Below are 18,547 nucleotides of genomic sequence, written 5' to 3' on the forward strand. Positions count from 1 at the left end.
AATAAATATAAGAAGAACTACTAGTAAAGGAAAGCTCCGTAGCTTATTTATTGGCTGGGCGGAGCAGAGCCGCAAAACTCTCCGCCGACGGAACGTCCCAATTCTATCCTACCAACACTGTTTCTTTCACCCTTTGCGCCAGACGGAGGATTATTGGTCTTACCAAATTTCTGTCGAGATCGAAGGATTCGAACTTATCTGCACCTCCTTTTATCGTCTTTCTCGCAACAACCCCTCCAATCCTACTCGCAATGGGCAAATTGACCTCCACGATCGGTATCCCGATCAAGCTTCTTAACGAAGCCCAGGTATGTCTTCTGAGCTTCATTAACGCGCCATCGTCTTACTTGCATCTCGTCTTAAACACTGGAGCTAACGCACGGCGGTACAGGGCCACGTCGTCACCCTGGAAATCACCTCCGGAGTCGTGTATCGAGGAAAACTTCTCGAGGGTTCGTCGCTCAACCATCGTATCAGGGCAAAGTAGACTGACTAGGAATAGCCGAGGATAACATGAACGTTCAACTGAAGGACATCACGGTTACTGCTCGGGATGGTCGCGTGTCGCATTTGGATCAGGTTTATATTCGCGGAAGCCATGTGAGGTTCTTCATTGTTCCGGATATGTTGCGGTATGCTCTCCCATCTCTTGCTGTTTCAATGTTTATTCCTTCTCTCCCTATCTCTCTCTCTCTCTCTCTTATTCATCTCTCATCTCCCGATTTCAAAAAATATATAAATTCTAACAAAACCATCGAACAGGAACGCCCCCATGTTCCGCTCAAGAGGCCAGCGCGGCCGCGGTGTCGGTCTCGCTCGTGGTAAGGCCACCGTGCAGCGTGCCCGGGGCCAACGGAGGGGTTAGAAAAAAAAAGCGGGAAATATTCATATCTCATATTAATGGCGTTTGATTTTTGCTTTTTTTTTTCTTTTGTTCCTTTCATGTTGCCGTTCTAACATTTTACATTGGGGCTTTTCCTGAAAAATCCATTCTTGGTACTACATGGGATTCTTATACCCGCGCGTGTTGTGGGATATTTCTCGTTTTTCTTTTTTTTTTTTTTTTTAACGCTATTTTTTGAGTCGTGGGTTGCTACTGGTGGGTTTTGTAGATTGAGGAAATGGTGATAAGATAAATTTATTGATATGGGGGGATGGCTACAGTGGAAGACAAGACTCGAGGTTGATCTCGAGCTACGCTTAGGATTTGAATTTATATTCTATACCGAGTAAAAGGCAATAGCGTAATCAATCAACTCCTATCTCCCCATAAAGTACTTTATAAAGAATACCAAACTATATAAAACAAGAACATACCAACCAAATCAAAAAAGCAACCGCAGCTCCGCAAAATCCATTAAACCCTCCCCGCTCATCTCCAACTCAACCAACACCAATACAACCTACAACACAACCAGACTACCTCACTTATACAACACACCAACAGCCCCAAAATAAAGAACAACCAGAACAACGACGAACAATGCCCCAACCAGAACGCCCAAAACCCGAACCAACAACCATCCCCAACCCCCGCCGTCTCCTCATCCTAACCCCCTCGCAACACTCCCTCACCACAATCCCCCCATTTCTACACTCCCTCACCGGTTCCCCTGTCCTCAATCCCCCGACTTCTACCTCCACCCTCGACCAAAAACTCCCAGATACAGATTCTAAGGACGATACCACGACGACAACTACATTCGCAGGCTACACCACGCATCCCCCGCTCAGACTCGAGAATAGGTATTATAAAGCCGAGGTGCCGATTTGGGTGGATGAGATTCCATTGGAGGTAGAGTTGGGGAGTTCTTCTGGATCTGGGAGTGGGGATACAAATACGAGCACACGTAATGGGCAACCGGGATTAAACCCCGAGGATAAAGACAAAGAAGGACAACAAGAACCCCTCACACCAAGAACTTGGCGGAAAGAATTCTCAGGCCCAGAAGCGAAGGTCGTTAGAGATGCTGTCGGGGGAGTGGTTATTTGCTTGCGCAATTTGGATCCCCGGTCTCCGTCTACATCTACTACCTCTACCGCTACATCTACAGAACAAGATGTGGAAGAAACACCAGAGTGGAAAGGTCTAAAGACGTTCCTGGAAGCTGTCGGTTCCGTTAAGGGTGTTATGGATGAGGAGAGGGGCGGGCTGGGTGACGTTCTTGGGTTGGTTGTTTTGGTTGGTAGGGAGAGGGAGTCTGGTGTTGGTACTGGTGCTGGGAGTGGGGACCCGGGTGAAGTTGATGGCTTGGGGGAGGAGGAAGAGGTGTTTTCTGTCCCCTGGTGGGAGGATAAATTGTTTGATCTTGGGTTGGTGGGGTTTGAGGTTGTTAATTGGGATCCTAGGGAGGCTGGGAATGGGGAGGAGAGGAATCGGTTTGGGGGTATGTTTCCTTCCCTTTTCTTCTCTTACTTTGGTTGGTTGGTTGGAAGGTTCTGGGTTTGGGTGTCTTGTGTTGTGTTAGTCTAGATATATTCGCATATATGCTGACGCAGAACAGAGTATCAAGGTATGCGAAGGGTGAAGGAGATTCTAGAAACGCATGATTGGGCTTCGGCGCCTTCTGGGGAGTCGGATGGTGTGGACGACGTTGAGGATGAGCTGGAGAGGCATTTACTTGAAGATGGGTTCGACTTGGAGGTGAACGAGTTGGAGCGGGAGATGGTTGGGTTGCGGTTTGCGATGGAGAATGGAGATGACGATTTAGGTGGGATTGACGGCGACGATGAGATGAAGGTTGAGTCGATGGAGGCGTTGATGCTGAGGATGAAAGCTATTAAAGGTATGTCCCCTTTTTCTCCCTTGGTTTTGTTTGGTGCTTATGCGGGTCGTATAGATATGAGTGATGAGTTACCGGAGAGCGAGCGGAAACGATTTGCGGCAAAAGCTGTGCGAGACATCATGAAGGAGTTATAGTACACCTAGTTTAAGGTTCTACTTGTTACGCGTTATGAAATAACGAGTACATAGCCATCAGTATATCATTGCCAATGCGTCTTGTTGTAGCGAAATTACGTTTTCTACACCAAACCCATCCATTTTGTCATATCAACACCGATATCTCACAGCTGCAGTCATCCAGCGTTGACTCTACTCTGCCCTCTTCTTGAGCACCTTCTTCCTCTGGGCAATCATATGCGTATAAAGAATGTAAGAACCTGACGGGTAATTAGCACAGGAAATATGTCTGGGGAAGCTGAATGTAAACATACCAGGCACATAGATACCAAGAACGACAAGCAAAAACCACCGGTACAGAGGGTTAAACTCGGCAGCCGGCTCCAGCGCCTTGACGACCATGACGCACTCACTGGTGATACCAAGAGGATAAAGCACATAGAAGGTGTTGTATCTAAACCTCAACCGTCAGCAAAGATTCTTTCAAAACAAGACCCATAAATTAAGGGCAAACAATACCTCAACCAAGTCAACCACCCGGGCACACCGGCGCCCAAAACCTGCAAGGCAAAGAATCCATACCGAATACACTCGGTCACACCCCAGGCGCTCAAGCAACCCAGGAATGCATAATCGCCCACCTTAACCGCCTCCGTGGGAGCTCCCACAATGCCCGCGCCGTCGCCTTGTTCATGGAAGAGGAACATCACACCCCAGATGAGAAGCAGTCGGCTCGCGACCTGCATTGCGGTCGTGGTGACAGGGGCGCGCACGATGCCAAGCAAGCTGTGGAAGATCTCCAGGACGGCCAGAGTTTGGGTTGTTGCCAGGAGAGGCCAGAAGATGTCGTTGAAGATGACGGGAATGTCCTCAGGGGAGTTGGTTGCGAGGAGGTAGAAGCCGCGGAGGGTGCAGGTTGCCCAGAGTGTTAAGCTGGCAGCGTTGTAGCCTATGAGGTACAGCTTTGTGAGGCCTTTGGGGCCCCGGGAGGAAGCGGATTTGGAAGACATTTTTGGGTCTTTCTTTCTTGTGCTGCTGTTGCTCTTGTTTTTTCGAGTTGGGTTTGGATGGAAGGTTTGTCTGGACGTGCTGCTGCTGGCGGTGGATTGTCCCGTATACTATATGACACGATTGAGTTATAGTAATTGAGTTGGCAGCAGTAAGAGCTGAGAGTGCCCCAAGTGATACGGTGAAGCAATTGATACCGAGCTGGTCAACAGCTGGACAAGGGGAAGTGGTTGAAAATGAGATGCGGATATGGCTTATGTAATGCACGTTGAGATGCCGAGGCTGCAAACAGTTATCAACATATTGAAAACTGTTGGGATTTTGCTCATGTCAATCATGTGTATGCTTAAATAGCAGGACAATAACAGGAGTTCAGTTCAAGTGAATCAGCATGGGTTAGGAACGTATCCCAAAATTGGTGTATAATTCTATCGCATGTTCTCAAGTAGTGTACATTTGAGGTGGAGGTAAAGCCATCCATCGCAACGAATCACTTATCTTATCAAGAAACCTAGACGTTTCATCTCCGTAGCCGATAGCGCATGTGGCTGCTTAAACGCCGTCTAAGCTTGCGGATGGCGGAGGTTTATCTCCCCATGACATTGGACTAATGGTAGGATAGTGAGAGAGAAATAGTTGTAGTGGGTACTATCTCTTATCTCGTAAGGCTGCCAAATCAGATACTCTTGCATCACGTGTGTTGACCACGTTCGCTGAAATCAGCTTACAGATGAGACAACGACGAAAAAGGAATAGGGCAAGGGGGAAAAGAAAAGAGAACATATAACAATGTGCTAGTAGTCAGGATACATGATGATCCTGTCTAGAGCAGTTCGCGTTGATAGTACGATGCTGCACCAAAGCACCCCGACCTTGCGATGTTCACTGCGAAGATGTGTGGGTAAATCAATTCAGAGGGTATGAAGCACGCAAGCTGATGTCATAAGATGTGCTGCTGCATATTGATCACACGCAACAACGGTGCTGGCACCTGAGTGGAAACAAACCTACCCGATACCAGCGGAATTGTCTCGTATCAACCCTTGGGAACTGTTAAAAAGGCCTAAATTTCAGGCCGGCGATGAACACGATTGAATGTATTTACCCCTGGTCGTTGATGACCCACCTCTTCGTTCGAGAAGCGTACCAGTAGACAGATTTCCTGATCAGGTGGTGATAGTCGGGAAAGCTCAGCGAGAATCAGCCGAACGAAAACCATCGGAATTGTTAGGTTATCGTCGTCTTTCCTCTGCGTCCAAAACTACTACGCTTCTTCGTACCTTCACCTATGAGAGGAGGGTAGTAGGTCGAAAGGCTCCGGAGATTGACAAACAACCTGAATTCGCTTACACGATGACTTAGTACAGAATATTAAGGATAGTTGGTATAGTCCTCGTAGTACGGAGTACGGAGTACAAGTACTCGGTAACCCCCCTGTACCGCACCGAAGTGTCTGGAAGGCGGCCCAAGCTTTAGACATCTTGGCAGAGCCCCGCCAACGTCAGCGGCGGCCACGGATTGGCGGTATTGTAGCCCCACTCTGATGTCATCTTTTAAGTGCAATTCTCTGATAGGCAGACTGGGGGACTAGACCCAATAGACCTCCTCGGGTTCATGGATATACGCTCATAGTCCCCACGGACTTGGATTTTGTATAAGACTCGAGCGGAAACCCAAATGGTTAGAAAAAAATATTTCTTCCACCAAACCAGAATTCAAGGAGAGAAGAGGCTAGGATTGTGACTGATATTCTGGTCACAACAAAAAGGATCATCACCCTTCTGCATCATATCATAATCCATTCTAATCGGATTCTCCTCTATCGTCTTAGCTCATGACACCCCGCAGTATGACACATTGCGACTGAAGGGTTACCTCATTCCTTTTTTTACCCCCCGAATCAAACGTACCAGGAGCACGGTACATTCCTTTCTGTCCAAGCTAAAATTGGATGGTCCCTAAGGGCCCAGAACCTCTCATACAGAAAGAGTTAAGACGTCAACCGGGTTGGGAAAAAAAATGTTTGACGCGACTTTTTCTGGTGGCTGGTCTGCGCTATTTAGTCTAAGCGATGATCGTGATCTGAATAAGATTCTGAGAATTGGCAGTATTTTGCGATGACGGAATGAAATATATGTCCTTTCTTTTTTTTTTTTTTTTTTTTTCTTCTTCTTCCTTCTTTTTCCGCTCGCACTCTTTTCGTCACGCTCACTTTCGGAGATGGAGCCCAACGATAGATATCATCCAGAAAGAAGTAACTTCCCACGTGCACCACCAATCTTGTAACAGCTTTGGTTCGTCGGGTCTGGAAATGATGTAAAAGGGGTTTATTAGTCAGACGGGCAGTAGGAGTTGACCATGGGATCGACATTTTACGTTTAGTTGATAGGATTTCCCACCACTACGTCAGTTGTGGTCCTATGATTTCAGCGTGCATTTGGTGAAAAGAGTGGAGATGCTGGTGTCTTTCCCAATAGGGAAGAGGGATTCGACCGCATTCCCCAAAGAGACACACACTTGCGCGCATGCGCCCAAATAACCTCCTCCCACAACTCGGTGATCTGATCACTCATGTGGAATTGGGCATGACCGTGATCCGTTTGATAGGGTTATACAGGTCACAAACATCGCCGAGGGAATATACTGGGTGGATTGAGGCTGGAAAAAAAAAATGCTGAACTTGCGTGTCTGACTTTTTTGAAATTCCCCACACACTAAAACCAATCAGTCCATTCGGACCGAGTGGGATGTTTGACCTGGCAATGGACATTAACCCAGAAGAAGGGTAAAAGGAGAGAGATAGATACGGAGTAGAGAGAGAAGAAAATCGGACCGGTCGATAGATAACGTCTGCCACAGGCGAACATCCCTCATTGCTTCGGGTTGTAAGAAGAAGAATGGCGATGATGGCGAATTCCCAAATACTAAACTCGACCAAGAAAGAAAGAAAGAATGACGCCAGTGCCAGACGAATTTATATCCCACCATTAAATCTGCCGTTTAGTCAAGTTCCAGCCAATTTAACTAACTAATAATAAACCATAGGGGAAGATGGTTTTCGTCCTTCACTTTTCTCTCATTCTCTTCCTCATTTTCGTTCTCTACTAGTAGAGTCCCGCCCTTCTTTCCCCTCTATGATTGATCACCATTAATTTCTATCGATATTCTTTCCCCACCAACCGCCGCTCTGCGCGCTTCCCAAACCAAAGGGCCCCATCGCTGCATCTCGGTGGCTATCATTGCTCAACATCCCGACTACTGTAATCCACTTGACCGGTGTCCAATGAAGTTGACCGCCTCTTGTTCGGACTGGTATCTGTCATTGTGATCATATCATTGAGGGTTTCTGTGAATCCTCTAATTCACCCCTCACCCTCTCGGTTCGTCCCATAAGGTTAGCCGATCTATTTGAATCCTTACATTCTTCTTATCCTGAACCTTGAGGTGTTACTTTGCTTGGTCGGGTAATTTCCTAAATATTTTCTTCCCTATCCACATTGAAAGTGTCGCCATTGGAGGGAACCACTATTTCTGTTCCCTTTCAATGACAAGAGGTCAGTCAAATATTGATCTCTATCGGTCTTACGAACCGTGACCTTTTTTAACCCACACCCACTTTTGGTTCCCCTCCTTACCTTTTCCTTCCCCTCCACTTTTTTTTGGTTCCTTTTTTATTATTATTATTTTTTTTTCCCCTTTTACCAACAGCACAACCAAAAAGAGAAAAGGAAAGGAAGAAAAAATAAAAATAAAAATAAAAAAAAAAAATTCCTTAGCAGGAGGCTCCTTCACACAATCACAATCATCTGTCTTTGTTATAATTTTTCAACCCTCTTCTTTCCTCCACTCATCTAACCATCCTCCAATTTGTTCTTGTCTACCGTTTTGCTGGGCTAATTTCAGCCACATCTTTTCGCAACACAGTTTGATAATTAATACCCGTATATTTTCCGGTGTCAGCCTTGTTTCCTTTTTGTCTTTGATTTAATTCTTACTTGCATTATACCCAACGCCGTTCCATTGCAGTGTTCCAGGTAGGAAGATCCCCTTTTTTAGTTCTGCTGATGACTACTACCCCTCCTTGTCCCTCCTGATCCAGACAACTGTTCCTCTACTCATGTTCCATGTGGACCCCTTCCTTCATCCACTTCCGCGCTGTGGCTGATTGATATTGACTCGGCTTTCTCCCACATTGTTGTTCTTTTTTTTCCCTCCCATTTGAATCTCTCTATCCCTTTTGTCTGACCCCAACCTGCTTTTCTTGCTTGCAAAGTACGTTGGCACAGACCTAGAACCTTTGATCTTATCCTTTTCGTCTTAGTACTTCATCCCACCACCCTCCCAATCAACTCCCCTATCCTTCTACCCCCCCTCCCGCCCTCTGGAGATTTGCCCTTTTCAGAAACACAAACCACCAGTCATACCCAGAGGTGAATCATCTCAAATGTTGTTCAACCCCTCTTCTCTTGTTACCTCTGTAAACCAGTGGTCCCTGTGACGTTCCTCCTCCCTTTGCTTCCCCCCACGTAATGTCCCTATTGCGTAGGGCACTATCAGTCATGGAGTCCAGTTGCCATAACACTACCATTGGTTTCGTGGATTGTCAACTGACACCGACTTGGACAAACAGATCGCTCTGTGTAATTTCAGTACTCGTGTGCTTGTTAAATTCTGGATCCGGACTTATTAACCGGGTAACTTGACGCCATCAGCACCGGTGTTAGACAGATCCGCCAGAAACTAGCTGTTCGGGTTGCAAAGATCAGACGAAGCGTGTGGAACAACAGAATTTAACCTTAGTATATCCAACATGGCGCCCACTACCACCTCCAAAACTCAGACTGTGCAGACACCCGTACGTGCCGTACCGTTCGCTTTAGGACCGTTGGATAATAGTGCTGACCACGAGTAGCCCAAGACCGAGGGTCCTCCTAAGCTTTCAGACATGACAGACATCATCGACCAGAACACATTTGAACAGATCCTGGAGATGGACGACGAGGACGACGATAGGGACTTCAGCAAAGGAATTGTCTTTGGCTTCTTTGACCAAGCTGAACAGACCTTTGAAAAGATGGAAAAGGCTCTGTAAGTGCCCCGAATTAGCAGTCGATGTAATCCAGGACTAACCAAAACTGCTCTTGCAGAGAGGAGAAGGATCTCAGCGATCTGTCTTCACTGGGACATTTCTTGAAAGGCTCATCAGCTACTCTAGGTCTGACTAAGGTCAAGGATGCATGTGAGAAGATCCAGAACCTCGGTGGCGGGAAGGATGAGACGGGTACCAACAACGAATCGAAAGGGGACGCTCTGGGCAAGATTGAGAAAACCCTGTCGCAGTGCAAGGCGGACTACAAAGAAGTAGAGAAATTCCTCCGCAGATTTTACGGCGAAGAAGGCGACAATGACAAGAACGACGATAAATAGTCCTCCGAAAGAAAGGTGGAAAGAAGTTGAAAGCGTGAGGATGATGGTTGACTGGAATATACCACGTGAGGTGACACACCTTTTTTTACATCAAAACTGCATTCGGCACCATAACGGAAAGAGAAAACAACGCAATTATTTATTTCCAGAAGCGCGTCTGACCATACCCTCGGGTTGTTTTCGTCCAATGCTTGTTCTCCTTAATCCCGTATGAATCAAGGATACTATGACGACACATGAGGTAGATTATGTGTTTTCTTATTTTCTTTGCCCGGCCTTCTCCGAGTTTCTGTTATTTCCAGCTCTTTATCTAGTCTAGAGGTTTGTTCATAAAATAGGGGAGATTTCTGTTACCCTTTTGTCCAACCTTTTTTTTTATCGAGCACATAGGGACAGGGCCATCGCTTCGAGTCCCGCGGAGACAATATTCCTTGACACCACATGTGGATGGTAGACTCTTTTTTTTTTTTTTCCTTCTTTCTTTCTTCTGTGTAAGTGGGCGTGTATCAGGTGTGTGACCGATACCCAGCACAAGGCCGGCTGCAGATGGCATGCCCGACATGCTTACGGGGGCAAGACATCCATCCCCCTTGTGTGGGCAGAGGTACGAGGAGTCGGCAGTTTTTTTTTTTTTTTTTTTTTTTTTCTTCTTTTTGATGGGCACCAATAGTGATACCATACCTCCCATTAATTTATGATCCGACGGCCATTCCATCCCGAATGAGGTCTGACTTTTCTGGCAGCATCATCAACCCCATGTCGGGTGCCATCGAACCAGCCGCGCAAACGCCATTGTCTTGCCAGGAGAACGCATTTACCCTATTGAGGAGGAGTCAATAGACTTTCATGTCTTAATCTACTCCGTTTGTCTTGTACTTCCATCTACAAAACAGGTATCAATGTCCTGCGAGACGCTCGGTCCGTTGCAATTTCCGGGTAAACTATCGCGGAGTGTCTTCCTGAGTTTGTAGTCGCATATAGTTTGCCGAGATAATCGTCGTGGACTGAATATATTCTATATATAAGGTGTCGGATTCACACTCTAATCCCGGTGTCTTCTTGCTCAATACTTATAGAATCGCGTAATATCACACAGCCCTCCTACCCTATCATAGCCACTGCACGATACGTGCAACAGGGTAAGTGAGGAATGATATCCAGTGCAGGGGTGGGACCGGGACTCACTTCGCATACATGATTAGTGAATTGGATGATCTTTTGTTCCTTTTGACCATTTTCTCTGTTTGTAAACCAAGACAATTCACCTTCCAACACTCCTCCACGACCGCCTAGAAGGTACCTAAAACCAAACCAGCAATCCAGTTCATTACCCATTACCCGTTACCTGTTCCTTTTCCTTTTCCCCTACACCCGTCCAACGTTCGAGTAAACCTTCCATCTCCAAACCAGTGTAACATCCCATAATCCAAGCACCGTACCACACGCTCCCAGATTCCAAATATCTTGTATAAACAGAACCCCCCGGAATGTCACATCAAACACGGCGAATGCCCCTGAAGACCTTGACTCCAGATCTCCTCCGATGGGAACACCGAGACTCCGGACGACAACTGTGGTGTAGATCCATGTGTGAATACTATTTTGTTTGTTCGTCTGTGCGACTTGGATGGTAGGTATGGATTTTTTTGGCACTGAGGCGGGTGGGGTATACAGAAGTAACTTTTTGTACCTCGTTGTCTTCATGGGGTACTAGTTGAGGATTGTCTGTGCGGAAGAAATTTTTTGGGCTGGTTACACGGCTGCGGGAGGTTATTGGGTTTCTTATTCGCTTTTTTCTTTTGTTGGTTTTTGGGGCTGTTAGTAGTGGGACATATGTATATATATATGTGGATATGGATACAGTATACAACATTATGTCAACAATAGAGAGAGAGAGAACACTGTAATGTAAAGGAACGAAGAAAGGGAAGAAAGAAAGAAATACCCCACATATGCACTACATACAATCAAACAAGCCCCGTTTGACACTCCCTTTGACTCCAAAGTAGTAAAACTAGACCAGGAACCTACATTCCGTTTGATGTCATCTGCGTTTCACCCCAGACAAGGATTATCATGAGTTTCCACAACCAGGGGTAATTCAATAACTAACTAACTAACTTACCTCTTCTCTTGTAACCCGGACATAAATTATACATGTGAACCTCGCTTGACTCGTCGAGGGTCGAGGCTTGTACATACTTGTTCGAGAATCGAGCTCCGTCACTACCTGTAACTATCCTATACTAGACTACACTAGGCATATGTGTACATGACACAACCTGAAGTTATGTATGCATGTATGTAGTTAACCACTCTCCATGCATGTCATATTAGGCCATGAGAGGTACTAGTACTGTCTGTATCTCGACAACTGTTGAACATACTTATTTCGTACATGGTAGGTTATTTATGTATGTATGTATGTACAGAATAAACCGGGTACTTACATCCGTAGCTAGACTAGTCAAGTCTAGTCTAGTCTGTCTGGCAACGTTCAATTCAATATTCTACCTACTAGGCTACCGGTCCATCATCCTCAATTCAATTCCCTATACAAGTACCCAACTGTCACAAATGAACAACAAAATTCCCTACACTAAAAAATAACTTAACCTAAACTCACAACCCCCTACTTCCATTCTTACCCACAAAACCCAACATACAAGGACATTCATACAAATTAACCCAAAACCAAACCAAACCGAACACCCCTGTCCCAAATACCCGATCCGTCCCGAGGACTCAAGTACTAAATTCAGTCAGTCCAGGCTAGGTAGTAATTGTACATACTCTCGCAGGATTCAAACCAGACACACACACACACACACACACACACACACACACACACACACACATATATATACACATGCACATGCACATACAAGCTATAAAATACAAAATACACATACCATACACGGTCCATACCATACCATGCATACTTATGTAGAAAAGTCAGGTCGAGGGTAGGAGGTTGTTGTGCGACGTAGAACTGGGATTTCGACATGTCTGATTTATTATTAATTTCTTTGCATTTTTGCATTTTTTTTCGGCCCGGTCTTGGGTAAAGGTACAGTACCTAACCTAGTGTATGTAGCGTTGGTAGGTATGTAGTAGGTGCTGACTAGGGTGGATGTATGGGATGCATGGAGGGTATGTACAGAGGTACATACGTACATACGTACGTACTTTGTGTTCTTGGGGTTCCGAGGGTTTAAGAAGGGAGTGGGTCTGGGTTTTGGAAGGGGGGGTTTGTCTTCTGTGAATGTTGGTTTATCTTGTTTTTGTTCTTGTTTTTGGCCGTTGGTCTGGGTTGTGAGTTTATCAATTGATTGTTTCGTTGACCTGTGCATGCTTGGTTGGGTTTGATTATACTGTGAATGGTGGTTGGCTTTGGTCTACGTCTACTACTGGGATAAGTGAATTTGGTATCCATGGCTCCTGTTGGACCTCGTGCTTCGAAAGAGGAGTTCATGCAGGCTCTTGCCTTGGATTCGCAGGATCCGCAGCATGAGCAGATTTACAGGGCTATGAGGGTATGTTTCGTCTATGTCATGTCATATTTATATCTACATCTATCGAATGCTGTATTGTACAATGGATGGTTGACAGGAACAGGATGAAGCGATCATCGTCTACAATCGCCTCAACGAAGATACCTCGCACCTCCTCGACAGCGTAGCGAATGACCCGTCTACTAGGCCGCCCTTCTTCTGGCATCATATCCGTCCCGAGCGTCAACGGTGGGGCATCATCGAAATCGCGCAGAATGCTGGGCCCTTGACCCGTCCTTTCTTCTCTCGCGGCGCCACGGCCGGTGAGTACGGTCCGAATTGGGTGGCGGGGTGGTTGCTGTATAGTGTGTTTCGGTCGAGGGATGTTCGAAATAATCGCAATCGGCGAAAGGGGGACGATCATGGTGTGTAAGACTGGTGTCTGGATATTGTGCTTGGCATGCTAACGGTTCGGAGGTCAAGGCTTCAAGGCGAAGAAACAGGAAGAAGATGCGCCGCCGACGAAGTACTATGATCCGGTGCGAAATGGGTAGACAAGGAGCACGGAGGATATGGCAGTTCTGATGTGCATGTAACACAATCCTTAATCATCGTCCTCGTTTTCTTTCGTTCGATTCGATCCGTTCTTTTGCGTTCTCTCCTTTCTTAAAGCTTCCGTCACGCGTTCATCTCGCTCGTCCTTCTTTTCATCCCACACAACGTCATATTCTGCTGCAATAGTTTTGATTTCTCTTCGTAATAAATTCCCTTCATCGATCAGCGACTCCCACTCATGGAGGTCTACCCCCTTCCTCTCATACAACTTCTTCTGTCGCGCGTTAATCGTAAAGTCGAGCGCTGACTTATATGATATTTCCCGGTTGTGATAGAGGAACCACAAGTAGCCCCCCATCAGAGTTGACAAACTGGCCAGATACGTCACCGGTTCCATCGTGTCCCAGCCCAGGTCCGTCTCAAACGTCAATTTGTACACGAGGTACCACCACATGGCGAGAATACCGAACCCTCCCACGGCCACGCGCTGCGCTCCCCGGTGTGCCAAGGCATCACACTCGTGCTTGATCTCCGCGATGCTCTGAATCCTTCCGGAGATCTTCCGCAGCCGCATTCTTAGGAAGTGTGTTCGCTGATCGAACGAAGGAACAGCTACGTGGATCTGGCGCAGACCAGCTGGACCCCCTTCGATACTAACGATGAATTCCCGAGCCCGGGAGGCATCACGGACAAAGTCGCCGATCTCGGTGGACTGAGACCAGCGGACAAAGCGTTCCTCCCTGTTGCTCTTGCCGGGTTCCCCACGTCGAAGATAGCTGTATGTGTCGTCCTCCTCGTCCGGTCGACGTCTCCGTTGCTTAGCTTCATGTCCTGCCCCAATTTCCCCCAGGCGGTGTACCTCAGTGTCGGTCGTCTCATACATCGATTTATTAGGCTTGACAGGGTTATCGTCCATCTGAAGTGCAATAAAAGAGACAGCAGGCGGCCTTGGCTTCGTACCATTGATTGAAACCGGGGGAATCTCATCCTGAATGAGGCGTTCGAGGTAGGATAACGGCTGCTGGGGATGTATCAGGATAGCTATCGGCTCAATGTCTTCACAAAAGTTAACTTCCTGTCTCCTCAACCTTGGAAAGGACATCATACCATCATGTTTACTATTATGACTCGCAGTAGGTAACGGAATAAGAACTTTGAAGAGTCTCGACGGCGTCGTCAATAATTTCCCTACAACCCGGACTAATTAGTGCCCCGAAATGAATACATCGAGAGGAAGCGCACTCACCTTTCGACATTGCATTCGCAAGCTTCGACTGCGAGTCTTGCTCCCCATCTTCACTCTCAGCACTCCGCTGCCGGTCCTTCTCCCTGATCTCAAGCCTCTCCAGCTCATCCCTCGTCTCCTTCGTGTCCTCCTGGATAGGATCCCAATGCGCAAATCGCCGCGCCTGCAGAAGCACAGGGAAACCACACCCCAAAGCCCTCCGACTTTGTCTCCCAGCCAAAACAGCACAAGCAACGCGCGACTGACCCGCCACCGGCGAATTGGTATACAACCTCGACCCGGGCACGCCAATGGGCCGTCTCGCCATCGCCCCAAAGGCTGACACCCGACGCACAGCCGCCCTCATATTCGACAGACGGCCGTGTCCTCAAGAACCTAAAAGTCGAGACCAAAAAACCATACAGATAAAGAAAAATAACCCCTTAAACACTAGCAATTATAATAGTATAGTAAAGGCACCTAACCCGAAACCAAGAAGCGAGATTAAAGGTAAGAGAAAAAAGACCCCCCCAAAAAACCAGGGATTGTTTATATCATAGCATAGCACCGCCTCCTTCAAGCTTCCCCACAATTAACCATTAATTTTAAAGCTCCATGGCATCATCGCATCATAGGTTGACTTGCTTTCTTTTGGGGAAAACGGGATTGTATACGTCATGGTGAGTCAGCAGGTTAAGCATTGCAAGGGGGAGGGGCTTTGCCGTTTCGGGGTTAGCGGGATATACGTTATGCTGGAGTGTTGATTCGATTTCTATTTATGGGCAGAATGCGATGTATGTGTTTCAGGGATATTAAGGTTGTCGGCACTGTGTAGGCATGGTGACGATGGTGGTTTTGTCGTTGCTTGGGGTTTGGTGAGGCTATGGGGGGTTTATGTATGTGTGTCTGGGGTTGCGGTGAGGGGGGGCAATTGTGTACTTGTTTTCTCTGCATGATGGCGATATGTGAAGATCTAGGGGTATTTTCTGGTTTGTAATTCTTATTAGACTACTTATTCTCAGGTTTTCTACTATTGTTAGTGGTTGTTGGTGTTTATAGTTGTAGGAATACATATCGGTTCTACATTTGTGTATGCGATTCATTTGCAGAGTTTGAGCCATTTTGGATACCCACAAGGCCTTGTACTAATGACCCTTCCTGGATAGACCGTATCCAAGTCCATACATATTCCATAAGATGAGGAAACGCTCGGTATTGAATACAACTCGGACCCTTGGCTTTTTTGGATTCCCCGAGTGAGGTAGAGTCGCGATGATGGGGACACAGTTTCTCGGTGTTAGGCGAGTATTGTTCTTAGAGTATACCAACTAATATCGTTTGATAGTGGTGGTAATCTGTATGTTCATTTTTTATACTTGTCAGTCAGAAGTGTTAATGCTGGTCCTGAAAGAGACATTGTATATAGAACTACCAAGACAAACCAACGAATACACTGTAGGACAATAGGCTTCTACTTTTACGTTACTCGGTTTGCGCGATGCAGAGCATGGTTGCAAAATGACAATGATATAGGTGGTTAATAAAGGGAGAATTAAAACCCCAGGTCTAGATTCAAGTCTTTGTCGTACAGACACTTTATAGTAGTAGTGGTGGTTGTTGTATCTGAATTTGGGCGCACAGGTACACTCATCACAAGGAAATGGATGACTGGATTCATTCTCATATAGAACTAACTGGTGAAAAAGGGTCACCCCACCATTTGCACAAGTCAAAGAACGCTGGACAGTCAATACAGTAATGCACACTCAATCTTATATCCACACTCAGGAATTTTGTAAGCCTGGTAGCACACTAGGGTATATCTGCCAATGGGCTGATTTTCGACTAAGGTCACACACGCTTCAATTGAGAACAAGCACTTCGATCTATCTGGATATTCAAGTCATGTCATAAGTCATAAAGTCGTTAGAGTCTTCCACGTATTTCTTTTGCTTTGCACGCCGAGTTCCGCTTGATCACAATATTCTGAGGACAGCAGGGACGACTACATTCCACGACTGCTAAATGCGAGGGCCCTCGATGGCACAACGGGTCTTTCCTGACTGAATCGTCCTCCCTCGTAGCTTTCGGGACTGCTCCCTCCGCTTCTGCTTCCTCCACTGGTCGAGGTATCGGTATCATCATAGCGGGTCTTTCGGCCAGTACCTATCGCCACAGGCATTCCCTGGACAACGCCTCCGTGGTCATGTCCAGCAGGATACATGCCATCGTTGACGGAAAAATTCCGACAAATGAGGTATGCTCGCATTGCGGCGTTCTCTCGAGCCAGGGTTTCGTTTTGGTAAACAGTGTCCGTCTGGTATTCCCGATTATTGACGCGAACAATGCAGGTATACCCGGTAGGGCCTTCATAGGCCTCAAACTGGGGCTCCGGCCAGCGGCGGCGTCGGCAGAGACCTATACGCATGGTTATTGAACTTCGAACTTGACTTTAGTCAGGCCCACGACATTCGGAAGCCACCATGGCAATTTGCTGAGATGTTAACAAATCACATAGCGTGCAACCAAGTAAATCTCTGATCGATGCACGGGATGGTCGTTCCCCCCGAGGATTTTCTAGGGAGACAAAGAAAAAAAGAAAATTCAAGGGGAAAAGGTTCAAAAACCGCGATTGCCGCGATCGAACCAACCCGGGGAAAGGGATTTTGAAATAGGGGGTGTAGAGTTGGGCATATTGCAACAGAGAGGCTACATACTCGCAAGGTATAAAACATAGTACATCGTGAAGACAGGCGGGTGTCCAATAGAACGTATGGTACAGAGGCGTATCGAATGAGTATTTGCTGCCCTGGATCTGTTGACACTGCACAAGATCCTGGCAACCACACCCAAATTATGGAAACAAGCCTATGCAAACGGCGCTTGTTGATGCCCAATGGCCACGTTCCTCATATGACACTTCAAGGGATTTGCTGTTTTAGAATAGCCAAGATCCCGTCACGAAAAGCGGATCAGTGGAGAGAGGCTTAGTATAGATTTGATCAATCTAGACAAAGACACGAAAAACGGTAAACAAATAGAACTAGCATATGATGGAAGACAGTAATATCCCACGCAATGGTAGAAAGCAAGAAGGGAAAAAGGAAAGAAGGGAAAGAAAGGCAGGCAAATATTATCATTCTAGCCAGGTATAATCAGTTCAAATAAACAGGCGGGGCTCATAAAGCAGTAGTCAATAACTTAGGGTCAACAGAGAGGCAAAACAAAAAGAAAGAGGGTCTAAGAAAGGGAAAAAAAAGAAAAGAAAAGAAAAAAACGAAAAAGAAAAAATCCCAACGGTCCTTTAACCGGGTCAATTGAGGCATTCTCCACCAGATTGGAGTACTGGCGCAGGTAACAGGGTGAATTCTATGAGCCATTGCGGATCTAAAATGTCCTAGCTTTGTTCTTTTCGAATCGTTTCTTTCTGGAGATCGAATACTGGAGAGCGTAGATTGAAACGTTGATGTGCTGGCATGGCTTTCCACCAGTGATCCAGTACTAGAAGACCCAAGACAACTCTGCTCCATATGCCACGGTGTAATTCGCCGCCGATCCAGGCGGCTAAGATTGACATGTTGCTCAGGATAAGAAATTCCGGTCAAATCGTCATTTCGGTCTACCATTATTCCTGCAGAACTACTGCCGTTGCTCTGGGCAAGGGTTATAATCAGAAAACTTTTTTTTGGTCCTTCTCATTTTCCTTTTTTTTTTTTTTTTTTTGTAACCCTCCGTCCCTCCTCTTCTTTACTAGTTCGGATGAGAAATTCTAGAACCCCGCATTATAGACGAAATCTAGAAATAATTCCCGTCGTTCCAGAATCAGCAAGCATAATATAAAAACAATATATTAATTGGAAAAGAGGCGGCGTTGTGGAAGGCCACTAATGCATACAATGATGAATCCCAACAAGAGAGGGGTTCATGTCGCGCAGA

General features: G+C 46.4%; 8 protein-coding genes across 8 annotated transcripts; 4 read left to right on the forward strand and 4 right to left on the reverse strand.

Annotated features, from left to right (window-relative positions):
• The first annotated feature begins 124 nt into the window (after positions 1-124).
• On the forward strand, positions 125-977 carry BDV27DRAFT_139110 (putative small nuclear ribonucleoprotein SmD3). Its single transcript, XM_032069380.1, has 4 exons — positions 125-308; positions 392-452; positions 503-632; positions 763-977. The coding sequence occupies exons 1-4, from the start codon at positions 252-254 to the stop codon at positions 863-865; spliced, it is 351 nt and encodes a 116-aa protein (XP_031920650.1). The 5' UTR covers positions 125-251; the 3' UTR covers positions 866-977.
• Positions 978-1,483: 506 nt separating this feature from the next.
• BDV27DRAFT_164390 (adaptin-binding domain-containing protein) lies at positions 1,484-2,920 on the forward strand (the record flags this gene model as incomplete). The annotated part of the gene is made up of 3 exons (XM_032073680.1): positions 1,484-2,387; positions 2,505-2,786; positions 2,841-2,920. 3 exons carry the CDS (start codon positions 1,484-1,486, stop codon positions 2,918-2,920), a joined length of 1,266 nt encoding a protein of 421 aa, XP_031920651.1.
• A 46-nt stretch (positions 2,921-2,966) lies between these two features.
• BDV27DRAFT_83976 (protein tyrosine phosphatase-like domain-containing protein) lies at positions 2,967-4,458 on the reverse strand. The gene is made up of 3 exons (XM_032077742.1): positions 3,422-4,458; positions 3,217-3,356; positions 2,967-3,162 (listed from the first exon to the last, which is right to left on the reverse strand). Exons 1-3 carry the CDS (start codon positions 3,910-3,912, stop codon positions 3,095-3,097), a joined length of 699 nt encoding a protein of 232 aa, XP_031920652.1. The 5' UTR covers positions 3,913-4,458; the 3' UTR covers positions 2,967-3,094.
• Positions 4,459-6,063: 1,605 nt separating this feature from the next.
• On the reverse strand, positions 6,064-6,907 carry BDV27DRAFT_139117 (uncharacterized protein). Its single transcript, XM_032069381.1, has one exon. The coding sequence runs from the start codon at positions 6,896-6,898 to the stop codon at positions 6,680-6,682; it is 219 nt and encodes a 72-aa protein (XP_031920653.1). The 5' UTR covers positions 6,899-6,907; the 3' UTR covers positions 6,064-6,679.
• A 1,813-nt stretch (positions 6,908-8,720) lies between these two features.
• Positions 8,721-9,337, forward strand: BDV27DRAFT_151218 (Hpt domain-containing protein; the record flags this gene model as incomplete). The annotated part of the gene is made up of 3 exons (XM_032071338.1): positions 8,721-8,765; positions 8,823-8,998; positions 9,058-9,337. The coding sequence occupies 3 exons, from the start codon at positions 8,721-8,723 to the stop codon at positions 9,335-9,337; spliced, it is 501 nt and encodes a 166-aa protein (XP_031920654.1).
• Positions 9,338-12,567: 3,230 nt separating this feature from the next.
• BDV27DRAFT_84135 (uncharacterized protein) lies at positions 12,568-13,410 on the forward strand. Its single transcript, XM_032077744.1, has 3 exons — positions 12,568-12,873; positions 12,956-13,256; positions 13,309-13,410. Exons 1-3 carry the CDS (start codon positions 12,772-12,774, stop codon positions 13,383-13,385), a joined length of 480 nt encoding a protein of 159 aa, XP_031920655.1. The 5' UTR covers positions 12,568-12,771; the 3' UTR covers positions 13,386-13,410.
• Positions 13,346-15,209, reverse strand: BDV27DRAFT_84129 (uncharacterized protein). Its single transcript, XM_032077743.1, has 3 exons — positions 14,633-15,209; positions 14,494-14,574; positions 13,346-14,442 (listed from the first exon to the last, which is right to left on the reverse strand). The coding sequence occupies exons 1-3, from the start codon at positions 14,976-14,978 to the stop codon at positions 13,436-13,438; spliced, it is 1,434 nt and encodes a 477-aa protein (XP_031920656.1). The 5' UTR covers positions 14,979-15,209; the 3' UTR covers positions 13,346-13,435.
• Positions 15,210-16,570: 1,361 nt separating this feature from the next.
• BDV27DRAFT_84144 (uncharacterized protein) lies at positions 16,571-17,571 on the reverse strand. The gene is made up of 2 exons (XM_032077745.1): positions 17,329-17,571; positions 16,571-17,029 (listed from the first exon to the last, which is right to left on the reverse strand). Exons 1-2 carry the CDS (start codon positions 17,351-17,353, stop codon positions 16,617-16,619), a joined length of 438 nt encoding a protein of 145 aa, XP_031920657.1. The 5' UTR covers positions 17,354-17,571; the 3' UTR covers positions 16,571-16,616.
• Positions 17,572-18,547: the final 976 nt, after the last annotated feature.

This window comes from Aspergillus caelatus (genome assembly GCF_009193585.1).
Source record: "Aspergillus caelatus strain CBS 763.97 unplaced genomic scaffold BDV27scaffold_433, whole genome shotgun sequence".
NCBI lineage: Eukaryota > Fungi > Ascomycota > Eurotiomycetes > Eurotiales > Aspergillaceae > Aspergillus > Aspergillus caelatus.

Excerpts from the sequence above, each read along its gene's own strand:
- BDV27DRAFT_139110 (XM_032069380.1), top strand. The coding sequence starts at position 252 with ATGGGCAAATTGACCTCCACGATCGGTATCCCGATCAAGCTTCTTAAC. Across the intron at positions 453-502 it reads TCGAGGAAAACTTCTCGAGG|CCGAGGATAACATGAACGTT; the intron begins GTTCGTCGCTCA and ends GACTAGGAATAG. Across the intron at positions 633-762 it reads ATTGTTCCGGATATGTTGCG|GAACGCCCCCATGTTCCGCT; the intron begins GTATGCTCTCCC and ends ACCATCGAACAG.
- BDV27DRAFT_83976 (XM_032077742.1), bottom strand. The coding sequence starts at position 3,912 with ATGTCTTCCAAATCCGCTTCCTCCCGGGGCCCCAAAGGCCTCACAAAG. Across the intron at positions 3,357-3,421 it reads GGGTGGTTGACTTGGTTGAG|ATACAACACCTTCTATGTGC; the intron begins GTATTGTTTGCC and ends GTTGAGGTTTAG. Across the intron at positions 3,163-3,216 it reads TCTTGGTATCTATGTGCCTG|GTTCTTACATTCTTTATACG; the intron begins GTATGTTTACAT and ends ATTACCCGTCAG.
- BDV27DRAFT_139117 (XM_032069381.1), bottom strand. The coding sequence starts at position 6,898 with ATGGTGGGATATAAATTCGTCTGGCACTGGCGTCATTCTTTCTTTCTT.
- BDV27DRAFT_84135 (XM_032077744.1), top strand. The coding sequence starts at position 12,772 with ATGGCTCCTGTTGGACCTCGTGCTTCGAAAGAGGAGTTCATGCAGGCT. Across the intron at positions 12,874-12,955 it reads AGATTTACAGGGCTATGAGG|GATGAAGCGATCATCGTCTA; the intron begins GTATGTTTCGTC and ends TGACAGGAACAG. Across the intron at positions 13,257-13,308 it reads GCGAAAGGGGGACGATCATG|GTCAAGGCTTCAAGGCGAAG; the intron begins GTGTGTAAGACT and ends AACGGTTCGGAG.
- BDV27DRAFT_84129 (XM_032077743.1), bottom strand. The coding sequence starts at position 14,978 with ATGAGGGCGGCTGTGCGTCGGGTGTCAGCCTTTGGGGCGATGGCGAGA. Across the intron at positions 14,575-14,632 it reads TGCGAATGCAATGTCGAAAG|GGAAATTATTGACGACGCCG; the intron begins GTGAGTGCGCTT and ends TCCGGGTTGTAG. Across the intron at positions 14,443-14,493 it reads TCATAATAGTAAACATGATG|ACATTGAGCCGATAGCTATC; the intron begins GTATGATGTCCT and ends ACTTTTGTGAAG.
- BDV27DRAFT_84144 (XM_032077745.1), bottom strand. The coding sequence starts at position 17,353 with ATGTACTATGTTTTATACCTTGCGA. Across the intron at positions 17,030-17,328 it reads CTATGTTTTATACCTTGCGA|GTCTCTGCCGACGCCGCCGC; the intron begins GTATGTAGCCTC and ends CCATGCGTATAG.